Consider the following 12585-nt stretch of genomic DNA (forward strand, 5'->3'; position numbering starts at 1 on the left):
GATCCTGAAGGGTGTCTAAGGACAGCGCATGCGCCAAACCGCTAGTGAAGTCTGAGGCGGTGTCAACGTCAGCGCATGCGCCAAACCGCAACTGCTGTCTGAGGAGGTGTCTAACGTGAGCGCATGTGCCCAACAGCAAGTGATGTTTCAAGGGTGTCTAACGTTAGTTAACACATGCACCCAGCCACAAGTGGAATCTGATGTTTGAAAGTGTGGAAGAATTATCTGTCTCAGACATGCATGCACCCCATTCTTCGTGGTTTTGGATTGAATGTGCTCTCCTCTTGTCTCTTCACTAAACTGTTAGTTTCCTCAGGGCAGGGCATAGATCAGAGTCTTTCTTGTCTGTCCCTCCCTCCCTCCTTGTGAATGTCTAGTGCAGAAACAAATCGACACTAGATAATCAATGTTAACAGATCTATAGAGCCAGTAACAGACAAAAGTCATCAAGTTAACTCCCAGAGCAAACTGTTCATCATCATGTTGTATGTAGTGCCTGAAGAATTTAGGGGTTACTGACTGGAGAGGAAGAGGAGGAGGAGGAATATATTTTAGCTATTAATTCTTACCTTGGTATTTTTAGTCTTCTTTTGAAGGATTAAAAGGAAGGAAAAAAGTAAAAGCTCTGTTGACAGTTAAAAGCAGACATCTGTTCTCTTCACCAAGTAGGTGCTCAGTCTTTTCAGGAGGAACTTAATTCATCTTTACATTTTTTTTTCAACATCCCTATAATTGTTTTTCCTTTAAGAAATTTTCCATTTTCATGAGAAAATTCAGTTTCAGAGAGGCTAATGAATTTGCCTGAGTAAGTGACAGAGCTGTCTAGACCCTAAGGTTTAGCTTCTGCTTCTCTTCGACTCTGCCTCCTCCTGGAGCCTGAGAGCACTTGTGAAAACAAGGCAGCCAGGGGGGATGGTCAGCGGCTTCAGGAGATGCTTGAGCTCAGGCCGTGTTGTTTCGAGTTTGAAAAATACAAAAGTTAATAGTGCAACTACTGTTCAAAGTTAGCGGATTTAACTCTTCTCCATTTGTTTCTCTTTAAAGAGAGAATGAGAGAGAAAGAGCTCAGGAGTCACCTCCTTGTCCTTAATTTTTCACCCTTTAACCAACCTTTGGCATTCATTCCCAGGTGGCGCTAGTGGTTAAGAACCCACCTGCCAATACAGGTGACAAAAGAGATGGGAGTTCGATCCCTGGATCGGGAAGATCCCCAGGAGGAGGAAATGGCAACCCACTCCAGTATTCTTGCCTGAAGAATCCCATGGACAGAGGAGCCTGGTGAGCTATGGTCCATGGGGTCACAAAGAGTCAGACACAGCTGAAGCAACTTAGCACAGCACACCACCAGCTATTAACCCATCTTTAGAAAAATGAGTGATAAAAAACCAATGTCTCAACAGTGTAGAAAACTGAAGGAAAATAAGCTATGTAGGTTTTTTTGTTGTTGTTAATTAAAATAGCAGGGAATCATGATAAAATCTAAGATTCTCTTTTTAGCATGAGTTTGTTTGGCCTGAGAAACCACGCGAATGCTCTGAAGAGACTTGTCCTGATTCCTGAAGTATTAATCAGTGAGGAAACGAGCCTGATCTGGGAGTCAGGGCCCAGGTCTGACTCTGCCACTGTTCTGGTGGGCAAGATTGAGCCAGAAATATCATCTCTTCAGTTCTCAGTTTTTTCATTAATCAAAGGGATACAGTGGATTAGAACAGAGATTCTCAGGGTTGATAGTTTGAGAAATTCTTTGTTATGGAGGCTGTCCCGTGTATCCTAGGGTTTTACCAGTATCCCTGACCTCTACCGGGTAGAACACAGTACCACTCCTCTCCAACCCCTCCTCCAGAGGTGTGATGACAAAAACTTCTCCAGACACTGTCCAGTGTCCCTTGGGGGACAAAAATTCTTCCCGTTGCACCACTGGCTAGAAGCAGAGTTTACATCCAGTGGATATTTATTGAGAATACCTGACAGGAAAGGCTCTGAGCTATGCACTGGGGACATGGACAGTGAAGAGAGTAAATGCTCTTCTGTCTTCATGGAGCTTCGGCCTGGTGGGGAAGGGAAGTCTCCAGGCTGTGGGGAGACGCTGGAATGGGTGTTATACTCAGGTCCTGGCAGGAGTCAGGGGTCCTCTGGACCTATTACTCTGAGGACATGTAAACCTTGGAAGGACCCAATCACTTCTCAGTACATCGTGTTGTCTTGACCTGTTGGCCCCTCAGATAAGTGGGGAAAATGAGCACTTCCACTTGGAGATAGAGAGCTTCTGCAGCACAGGTTCATAAGGAGGGAGAGAGATGAAGAGTTGAGTATATAACGGGCCCCAGAGCAGAATGAAATAATTCTTGGTGCTTACATACCATGTACGTCTGGGGTAACGATTTGGGCGTGTTTATTTTCCTCTTGGTTACCATATTCACGAGTAGAATGCCGCAGGGTGAGCCAGACATGGTGCCTGGAGTTACCTTTCTTAGCACTTGATTTTCTTTTGCAGTTCAGCTTTCTATTTTAATAAAATCAGAATAAGCACAGCACATGCAGTGCTGTTAGCACTCAATGTTTTCACATTTCTCTGAGGTGTTTATATTTTAATGGGATTATAAGGACATTCTAAACCCAGTTTGAGAAGGGTACAAAAAGGAAGAAAGTGATTCCTTCCTTAAAAGGAATGCATTGATAGGATATAAACTTGCTAGGCACTATAGCCTAGAGGGTCCAGGTTAAAAGGGTGGACTATTTGGGTTCATAGTTATTGCCCAGCTACTTTTTAGCTGTGCAACTTCAAGAAAGTCACTTGATGTCTCTGTACGTTTTTTTTTCACTAGTAAAATCAAAATACTGATAGTATTTACCTCACCAGCTTCTTGTGAGGATTAAAGGATTTTGAACAGAAACTGGCATATGGAAATCACTTATTAAGTTTTGAAATAGTATCTGGGAATCACTGGGTCACTTGAATAAGGTCCTAGCTTATCTAGTCACGAGCATAATTTTGCCAAGCACTATGTTTAATGGACCGGATGTTCTTGCCTGGGAAATCCCATGGACAGAGGAGCCTGGTGGACTACAGTCCATGTGGTCACAAAAGAGTCAGACACAGCTTAGCAAGTAAACACAGTAGGATTTCAACTGCAGATATTTTTATTTATACAAATGATGATCACATGCTACTTGCAAGCAGGTCTCCACCCCTGCTTTTCAAAATCTCAACTTTATAGAAAAGTTTTAACAATTCAAAGGGTCTCAATATCAATCTCTCAAAACTACCTCCTTGAAAATGGCTCCCTTCCGCAGGGAAGGACCTGTGGGCGTACATTTTAAAGCTAGAGGAGGGTGAGGAGCCTCATTGTCTGGACCAGCTCCAGGGTCAACCTGTGATCACACCCTCTGGATGTTCAGGAGATACTGACGGTCTGCGTGGGATCTATACCATTTCCAGTGGGGTTCTCTGTGTCCTTTGGCCAGGCCGTGGGCTGTTGCCTCGGCGACTTGGACTGAGACAACAGCCCGTGTCACAAATCGCTCTTTACTGTCTTGTTTTCCACTAGGACCCTCAAAGACCTGCCAGACTGGACCAAGGTCTGGAGCACTTCCCAAGAAGCTTCTTGCTTGGAAGATTAGCAGTTTCTTCCCAAACATCGCTCTCAACTTGCTAAACACCTTGAAACAGTTCCAGCAGGACGTGTCTCCCTCAGATCCCAGGGCAGGTAGGTGCTTGTGCGCGTCCAGCAGTTCTGCTCGCAGCTGTGTGGTCCTTACCACCTGGCATTTAGTGTGTATATTACTTATATATGTGTGCATATGTAAGTGTGTATATGTGCTATGCTTAGTTGCTCAGTCACGTCTGACTCTTTGCAACCCCTTGTACTGTAGCCTGCCAGGCTCATCTGTCCATGGGGTTCTCCAGGCCAGAATACTGGAGTGGGTTGCCATGCCTTCCTCCAGAGGGTCTTCCCAACCCAGGGATTGAATTCAGGTCTCCCACATTGCAGGTGGATTCTTCACCATCTGAGCCACCAAGGAGAGAGTATGTGTATGTGCATATCTATGTTTATATGTCTGTGGTTAAAATAAGTGTTGTTTCTAGAATTTACCGTAACTACTGCTGTGTGTACCCCCAGAAGTCATAGGTTGAAATCCTAACTGCATATTATGTATATTTATAAAATGCATGTATTATAGTGAAGGACAGGGAATCCGGTGTGCTGCAGTCCACGGGGTCACCATGAGTCCGACAAGACTTAGTGACTGACCAACAACAATGCATATGTATGTGTGTGTATATGTATATATGCATATCTATGTTTATATGTCTGTGGTTAAAAAAAGTGTTGTTTCTAGAATTTACCATAACTACTGCTGTGTGTACCCCCAGAAGTCATAGGTTGAAATCCTAACTGCATATTCTATATATTTATAAAATGCGTGTATTATAGTGATGGACAGGGAATCTGGTGTGCTGCAGTCCACGGGGTCACAGTGAGTCCGACAAGACTGAGTCACTGAACAACAGCAATGCATATGTATGTGTGTGTGTATGTGTATATGCATATATATGTTTATATATCTGTGGTTCAAACCCACTCCAGTATTCTTGCCTGGAGAATTCCATGGACGGAGGACCCTGGCAGGCTATAGTCTATGGGTCACCAAGAGTGGGACACAACTGAGAGACTAACATTTTACTTTTCATTGTTTAATTTTAGATGAAAATGGAGAGTTTCTGTCTCTGGCATATGACTAATGATTATCTTTATGCTTCTAAGGAATGATTAATTTTTCAGTTCACAGAAAAATAAGAGCGGGGAAGAGGAAGATTCATGGAGGAGGGATATAAGAGTGAAACGAGAGATGGAGTTTAAAAGTGTACCTGTGTGTTCATATATTTGAATTTGATAATAAAGATAGTGAAGAATAGAAAGAGAAAAGCTGTGAGTGCTTGAGTCCCCTTAATGGGAAGAACAGAGATCTGAGGAAAAAATATGAATCATATTACTCTTTGGTGACCATGCAGTGGCCCTGCTGACAAGAGACAGCATCGTGCTGTCACTTCCAAATTATGGTGTGTGCATTCTAGGGAAGTGCAAGACTGTCTTTTAAGGTGCCTGAAGAAAATATTTTGTTGTTGTTTAATTGCTAAGTTATGTCTGACTCTTTTGCAACCCCATAGAGGGTAGCCTGCCAAGCTCCTCTGTCCATGGGATTTCCCAGTGCTATTTCCTTCTCCTGGGGATCTTGCCTGCCCAGGGATCGAACTAGCATCTCCTGCATCAGCAGGTGGATACTGTACACTGAGTCACCAGATATGAGAACTCCAAATTCTATTAAGATTTTATCTTGAGAAAATAGAAATGCACTAAACGTTGCTAGTATTGAATATATGGTTGCTATTGGCTCCATCAGTCAATAACTAGGGTGGATGAATCCGTGTCAATGGTCTGCAAGAGGAGGGGGAGCTCTGTAACTCAGAATTGGTGGCAGCTACCTCATTCTGAACTTATAGTGATGTGTTGTAGTTTGTATGTTCTTGGTGAAATGGATTTATACACTATATTACTGATTATGATAAATTAACACTCTTAAAATGTACAAGTGACTTAAAATATTTTCTGCAAAGAAACTGCTGATCATGATGGTCCTAATAATTCAAGAGAATAGTAACAACAAGGGAAAAATGGAAAAACAGCATGCCCCACCTGGTTTGAACTTTTTCTCAGATAAATTGTGAGCTAAAACAATGGCTATTGGTGATATGTTATCTAGCAGCACTTTTTTTTTTTTTTTGAGAAAATATACCCACTTAATCGATGTTTTTAAAATGAAAGTGATATTTTTGATAATAAATGAGAAAATAATGACCTTTGAAGAAAACTCATGGTTTGGAGAAAGAATTTTGAAAGTGCATGTTTAAAGATATTTTCATCACTATGTAATTTTTGTTCCTGAGATTAAGACTGATTTATTTTACCTGTACAACTCTTATATGTCAATATTAAAAGTGCTTTCAAAGTGAATTTTCTAATTGGTTAAAAAACTGTCCAAATGAAGCCTTTAGGTAGGTTTTAAGATCATCTGTAAAAATATAAATATTATGTACCTTCCTTTAATTTGTAAACAAAGAGATTAACATTATAGAAGATGGAAATATATTGATCAAACATGAGACTTGTATATGCATATGCTTTTCCATAAACACCTGTGTTACTTTGTAAAGTATATTTTTCAACTAGGCAACCATTAAAATGAAAAACCAAAATAAGTTTAGAACCAGGCCATCAAATCACTGTATCACAAAATGTCATATCCAGGCTTTAAAAAGCAGTGGTACATGTTCACTCATACTTCCTTGCTAAAATTAGTGATATTAGTAATACTTTAGGGTAAGGCAGAAAAGTTTATATCATTAATCAGTACACTAAGATAAAATTTATTTAACTCATTTCTCATTTTATTTAAAATTTATTTTTGTATATTTTCTTATACACAGTCATATTAGGTGTTTAATGCATTTTATTTTTTTATGCATTTATGTATGTACCAGGTACTGTTACAAATGCTCTACTTCTATTAATTACTTTAAGTCTCACAACACCTAATACTAACACTATTGTCTCTATTTAAAAAATGAGGAAGCTGAAGCACAGATAGGATAAGAAGCTGCCATAGGAACAATTAGCTAATATGTGGCAGACTGAAGATATATTAGTATAATAACGCATACATTTAACTTATACATAAACTATTACATTTTAAAATGAACAAACAGACCAATAGACACACAGGATTGCAATTTAGAGACTATTTGTCTAATGCTAATAGGCATAGTGATGCCTTAATGGTGTGCTCATAGGAAATTCAATCCAACATTCAATATAGTATATTAGCATTTATAAAACACATGGATGGTCTTATTTAATTCCCATAATAAGCTTCCAGAGGTAGTTGTATTGAACTCAAGAGCACAAGCATATAAAATAATGTTTAATGGAGTCTGATGGACCTGGGTATGAAGTTGAGCATTGCCACTTAACCATATCTGTGACTGAAGGTATTTCCTATCTTCTTTGAATTTCATTTTGTTAATCTTCCAAGTGGGCAAGCCAATATATATCCTTGGGGGTTGCTGTAAGACTAAATGACACATTGTAATTTAACATAGGGTAGTGGTCAAGAATGTAGATTGAGGAACTAGACTGCCGGGTTTGAATTGTAGCTCTGCCCATTATTACTGGCAACTTTCTTTCTTAAGTTGTATGTTTTCTCTCTACCTTAATTTCCTCACCTGGAAAAATGGGCTAATAAGCCTGCCTACCTTACAGAAATATATGTGGACTCATTCATGCAATGTGTTTAGGATCTAGCACATAAGAAAAACTCAACAAATGATGGCTATTAGTAAGTAGAAAGTGCTTAAAATAGTGAGCATTCAATAAATAACAGCTGTTTGTTGTGGTTATAGGCACTGAGCACATTCAGTTAGGTTCAGTTCAGCCAGTCAGTCATGTCCGACTCTTTGCGACCCCATGAACTGCAGCACACCAGGCCTCCCTGTCCATCACCAACTCCCGGAGCCTACCCAAACTCATGTCCATTGAGTTGGTGATGCCATCCAACTACCTCATTCTCTGTTGTCCCCTTCTCCTCCTGCCCTCAATCTTTCCCAACATCAGGGTCTTTTCCAACGAGTCAGCTCTTTGCATCAGGTGGCCAAAGTATTGGGGTTTCAGCTTCAGTATCAGTCCTTCCAATGAACACCCAGGACTGATCTCCTTTAGGATGGACTGGTTGGATCTCCTTGCAGTCCAAGGGACTCTCAAGAGTCTTCTCCAACACCACAGTTCAAAAGCATCAATTTTGAACTACACTCAGCTTTCTTTATATTCCAAGTCTCACTTGTTCATACATGACTACTGGAAAAACCATAGCCTTGACTAGATGGACCTTTGTTGGCAAAGTAATGTCTCTGCGTTTTAATATGCTGTCTAGGTTGGTCATAGCTTTCTTTCCAAGGAGTAAGTGTCTTTTAATTTCATGGCTGCAATCACCATCTGCAGTGATTTTGGAGCCCCGCAAAATAAAGTCAGCCACTGTTTCCCCATCTATTTGCCATGAAGTGATGGGACCGGATGCCATAATCTTAGGTTTCTGAATGTTGGGCTTTTAAAGCCAACTTTTTTACTCTCCTCTTTCACTTTCATCAAGAGGCCCTTTGGTTCTTCTTCACTTTCTGCCATAAGGGTGGTGTCATGTCTATATCTGAGATTATTGATATTTCTCCCGGCAATCTTGATTCCAGCTTGTGCTTCTTCCAGCCCAGTGTTTCTCATGATGTACTCTGCATATAAGTTAAATAAGCAGGGTGACAATATACAGCCTTGATGTACTCCTTTTCCTCTTTGGAACCAGTCTGTTGTTCCATGTCCAGTTCTAACTGTTGCTTCCTGACCTGCATACAGATTTCTCAAGAGGCAGGTCAAGTGGTCTGGTATTCCCATCTCTTTCAGAATTTTCCACAGTTTATTGTGATCCACACAGTCAGAGGCTTTGGCATCGTCAATAAAGCAGGAGTAGATGTTTTTCTGGAACTCTCTTGCTTTTTCGATGATCCAGCGGATGTTGGCAATTGATCTCTGGTTCCTCCACCTTTTCTAAAACCAGCTTGAACATATGGAAGTTCACGGTTCATGTATTGCTGAAGCCTGGCTTGGAAAATTTTGAGCATTACTTTACTAGCGTGTGACATGAGTGCAATTTTGGGGTAGTCTGAGCATCCTTTGGCATTTCCTTTCTTTGGGATTGGAATGAAAACTGAGCACATTAGCCATGAATATACAATTAAGAAGTATCCTGGTATGTTACTTCTGGGTTTACATGCATGCAAAATTGCCTTCTGAAGGATGTAGGCAAAAATGTGTTGCACGCTTCGTCTTGAGCTCATAAGAAAGGCAGCATTGGGGTGTGAATAGGATTTGGAGAGGTAGAGAACATGAAGAGGTAATGGTATAAAAGCCAAGAGATAGGAAAAGAAAAAGCAAGTTTGCGGAAGAATGAATATAGTGTTTCGGCTGAAGCAGAGCTGCATTAAAAGATTAATAGTGTTGGGGACTTAGCTGGTGGTCCAGTGGTTAAGACTCTGAGCTTCCAACGCAAAGGGCGTGTGTTCCATCCCTAGTCAAGGAACTGAGATCCCACATGCTGTGTGTCGTTGCCAAAAAACAAAAACATCCACATAAACATCAATAATGAAAAAGATTAACAGGGATGTATTTGGGTAGAATTAGAACAGGAAAAAATTCAAGAAGTGAGGAGGCAAAAGAGAAGGTTGTTGTGCTTACCTAGGCATGAGTGGTACGGGTCAAAACAAAAGGAACCTTGGAGGGAAGGAAAAAGGGAGTGCAGATGAAAGATAGCCTTCAAAAGAGACGTCAGCAGGGTTTGGACACATTAAGTGACTGGTAAGCAAATGGAAGAAGACAGAATAACACCAGTGTTTTCACTTAAGTTGGTGTGGCGTGTACGATGACATTAAGAAGAGCGAAAGTAATATTTAGAAGGGCAATGATAGGTTTGACTTTTTATGCTGAATATGAATTAATAGAGAAACATTTTAAGTAAACTGTCCAGGGGCATTTAGAAAACTTAGAGTGCTCTGGTCCACAGATGGAGATGGAAGTCATCTGCATGGAGGACAGAACTGAAGGAGGTCTTTATTATCCAGAGATTTATATTGGAAAGATCATTTAAATAACTTGGTACAGCACAACACCACTACATACCTGTAAATAGTGGAAAACCTTAAAAGGAAAAAAGTAATTACAGTTATTTGTATCTTATATTTAAAGCAATTTCTATTCTAATTCCAACTGGCCACTAATTCCTAGAATGAGCAAAGAATTAATTTCTTATTGTCGTTGTTTTATATACCCAGTGAGTCTAGGCACTAGTCTCTGGGAATCTGCACTCTGTCTTACTTTCTAAAAAATTGTGTAAATGTACATTTATTTTCTAATCTTTTTGTCATCAAAAAAGTTTTTTTTTAAAAAAAAACAAAAATCATTGGTATATTGATTTGAGTTTTGTCTGGTCTTTTATGCACAAATTTCACACACAGTAAAAATGTCAGTCTTGTACTGTTCGACATGTAGTGAAACTTTAAAGACTCTTTTAGCAAGCAATCTGAATGCAAGATCCTTTGATATTTTTATTATTGTTTCCCTTGAACTATCTTTTTGATATATATTTTTTTAATTGTAGTAAAAGACACATAATATAAAATGTATTAATACCATCTAAAACATTTTCAAGTGTGCAATTCAGTTGTGTTAAATATATTCACATTGTTATGCAACCAATCTTCAGAAATCTTTAGTCCTGCAAAACTGAAATTCCATAACCATTAAACAACAGTTCTCCATGTCTCCTTCCCCTTAGCTCCTAGAGACCACCATTGTGACATTTTCTTTTCTTTCTTTCTTATTTATTTATTTATTTTCCTTTTTAACCATACTACAAGGTATGTGGGATCTTAGTTGACCAGGGGTTGGACCTGTGCTCCCTGCAGTGGAAGGGCAGAATCTTAACCATTGGACTGCTAGGGAAGTTCCCATTCTATTATATTTTCTGCTTCTCTGAGTTTGAGTACCTAGACACTTGCTGTAAATGTAATCAATCACAGAGTATTTGTCTTTTTGTTACTGGATTGCTGCTGCTGCTGGTAAGTCGCTTCTGTCATGTCCGACTCTGTGCGACCCCGTAGACAGCAGCCCACCAGGCTCCCCTGTCCCTGGGATTCTCCAGGCAAGAGTACTGGAGTGGGTTGCCATTTCCTTCTTCAATGTGTGAAAGTGAAAAGTGAAAGTGAAGTCACTCAGTTGTGTCCGACTCTTAGCGACCCCATGGACTGTAGCCCACCAGGCTCCTCCGTTCATGAGAATTTCCAGGCAAGAGTACTAGAGCGGGTTGCCGTTTCCTTCTCCATGTTACTGGATTATTTTAGTATTATGTCCTTTTGGTTGTAAACGTTATAACTCATGTCAGAATTTTCTTTTTTATGGCTGAATACTATTCTGTCATATGTATACATCACATTTTGTTTATCCATTCATCCGTCGGTGTACCTTTGAGTTGCTTCCACCTTTGGGCTTTTATGAATAGTGCTGCTAGGAACATGGGTGTACAAATATCTCTTCAAGACCATGCTTTCAATTCTTCTGAGCATATTCCAAATGTAGACTTGATGAACCATACAGAAATTTGATTTTTAATTTTTTGAGGAACCGCCATACTCTTTCATGGTGACTACACTATTTTACATTCCTATTAATAGTGCAAAAGGGGAGTTGTCTGCTGGTCCAGTAGTTAAGACTCTGTTTGCCAGTGCAGGGGACACGAGTTCAATCCCTGGTCTGGGGAGATTTCAGATTCTGTGGGGCAATGAAGCCTGTGGGCCACAGTCACTGAGCCTGTGTGCTCTGCTGCTGCTGCTAAGTCCCTTCAGTCGTGTCCGACTCTGTGCAACCCATAGACGGCAGCCCACAACTGCTGAGCCCACACACTGCATCTAGAGAGTTTCCTCCACTTGTGGCAACTAGAGAAAGCCCGTATCCAGCAACAAAGACCCAGTGCCGCCATAAATAAATAAATATAAAACTAGTGCACAGAGATTTCCTTTTTTTAGCATCCTTGTCAACAGCTGTTCCTTTTTATTTTATTTCTTTTTTCTTTTTATAGTAGCGACTTCATTGAGTATGAGCTGGATGTCTCACTGTGGTTTTGATTTGCATTTCCCTATTGACTAGAGACGTGGTACATCTTTTCATGTGCCTATTGGCCATTTGTATATCTGCTTTGGAGAAACTTCTTTCAAATTCTTTACTCATTTTTTATTATGTTCTTTTTGTTTCTGTTGTTGTTAAATCTCAGAGCTTGCCCTTATATATTTTAACTCATTGTCAGATATATGGTTTGCAAATGTTTCCTTCCATTCTGTGGGTTGTCTTTTCACTACTGATTGTGTCCTTGATGCGCAAAAGTTTTACATTTTGGTGTAATCCAATTTATCATTTTTAACTTTGTTTGTCTGTGCTTTCAGTGTCATATCTTACGGAGTTCAGACCATGCTACACCAAAATATGACACCTTGGCATATTTTGTATTTTAACTTGAAGGACTTTGAGAAAACAGCAGAAGTAGAAAGGTTACTTTGACCCTCTGCTCACCCTTCACCCCTGAAGTAGGTCATAATACTCTTAAGTGAGAAGTGCTTTCCCTATAGAAGCAAAGGTGCATCCTCATCTCCAAAGACAAAAGGATGCCAGAAAGACTCCAAATAGGCCTTGCTAAATTTTGCCCAGTATACTACACTCACCTCATGCTCGTTGGCCTGTTATATTTCATCATGACGATCCACTCTTCATCAAATCTAGTGTGAAAACATTCAGGTTTCACTGTTTCTTCAGATCTTGATTTTCTTATGAAGGCTCCCATGTTTCTTAAGACTTATATTAATAAATTTATATGCTTTCTCCTATTACTCTGTCTTGATCAATTTAACTTTTGGAGTTAGCCAAGGAACCCAAGAAGGTG

General features: G+C 40.0%; 1 protein-coding gene across 28 annotated transcripts in view; it reads left to right on the forward strand.

The window, feature by feature from the left end:
- The window catches only part of LOC145511219 (uncharacterized), a 321565-nt gene that overhangs the window by 91771 nt on the left and 217209 nt on the right, over window positions 1-12585 (forward strand). For 12 of the 28 annotated variants that reach the window (XR_014057646.1, XR_014057650.1, XR_014057657.1 and 9 more), the window contains exons 1-3: window positions 94-162; window positions 1130-1278; window positions 3549-3707. Coding sequence is in view for 1 of the 28 variants with exons in the window: in XM_081504081.1 (XP_081360207.1) it covers window positions 3549-3707 (159 nt within the window). In the remaining 27 variants the exon portion in view is untranslated. Of the gene's footprint in view, window positions 1-43; window positions 666-1129; window positions 1279-1701; window positions 2305-3548; window positions 4211-4465; window positions 5116-12585 lie in introns of those variants that run through there. The other 16 variants (XR_014057649.1, XR_014057653.1, XR_014057652.1 and 13 more) reach the window with 9 other exon arrangements.

This window comes from Giraffa tippelskirchi, chromosome 6 (genome assembly GCF_054371585.1).
Source record: "Giraffa tippelskirchi isolate mGirTip1 chromosome 6, T2T-mGirTip1v1.2.pri, whole genome shotgun sequence".
NCBI classification, from domain to species: Eukaryota; Metazoa; Chordata; class Mammalia; order Artiodactyla; family Giraffidae; genus Giraffa; species Giraffa tippelskirchi.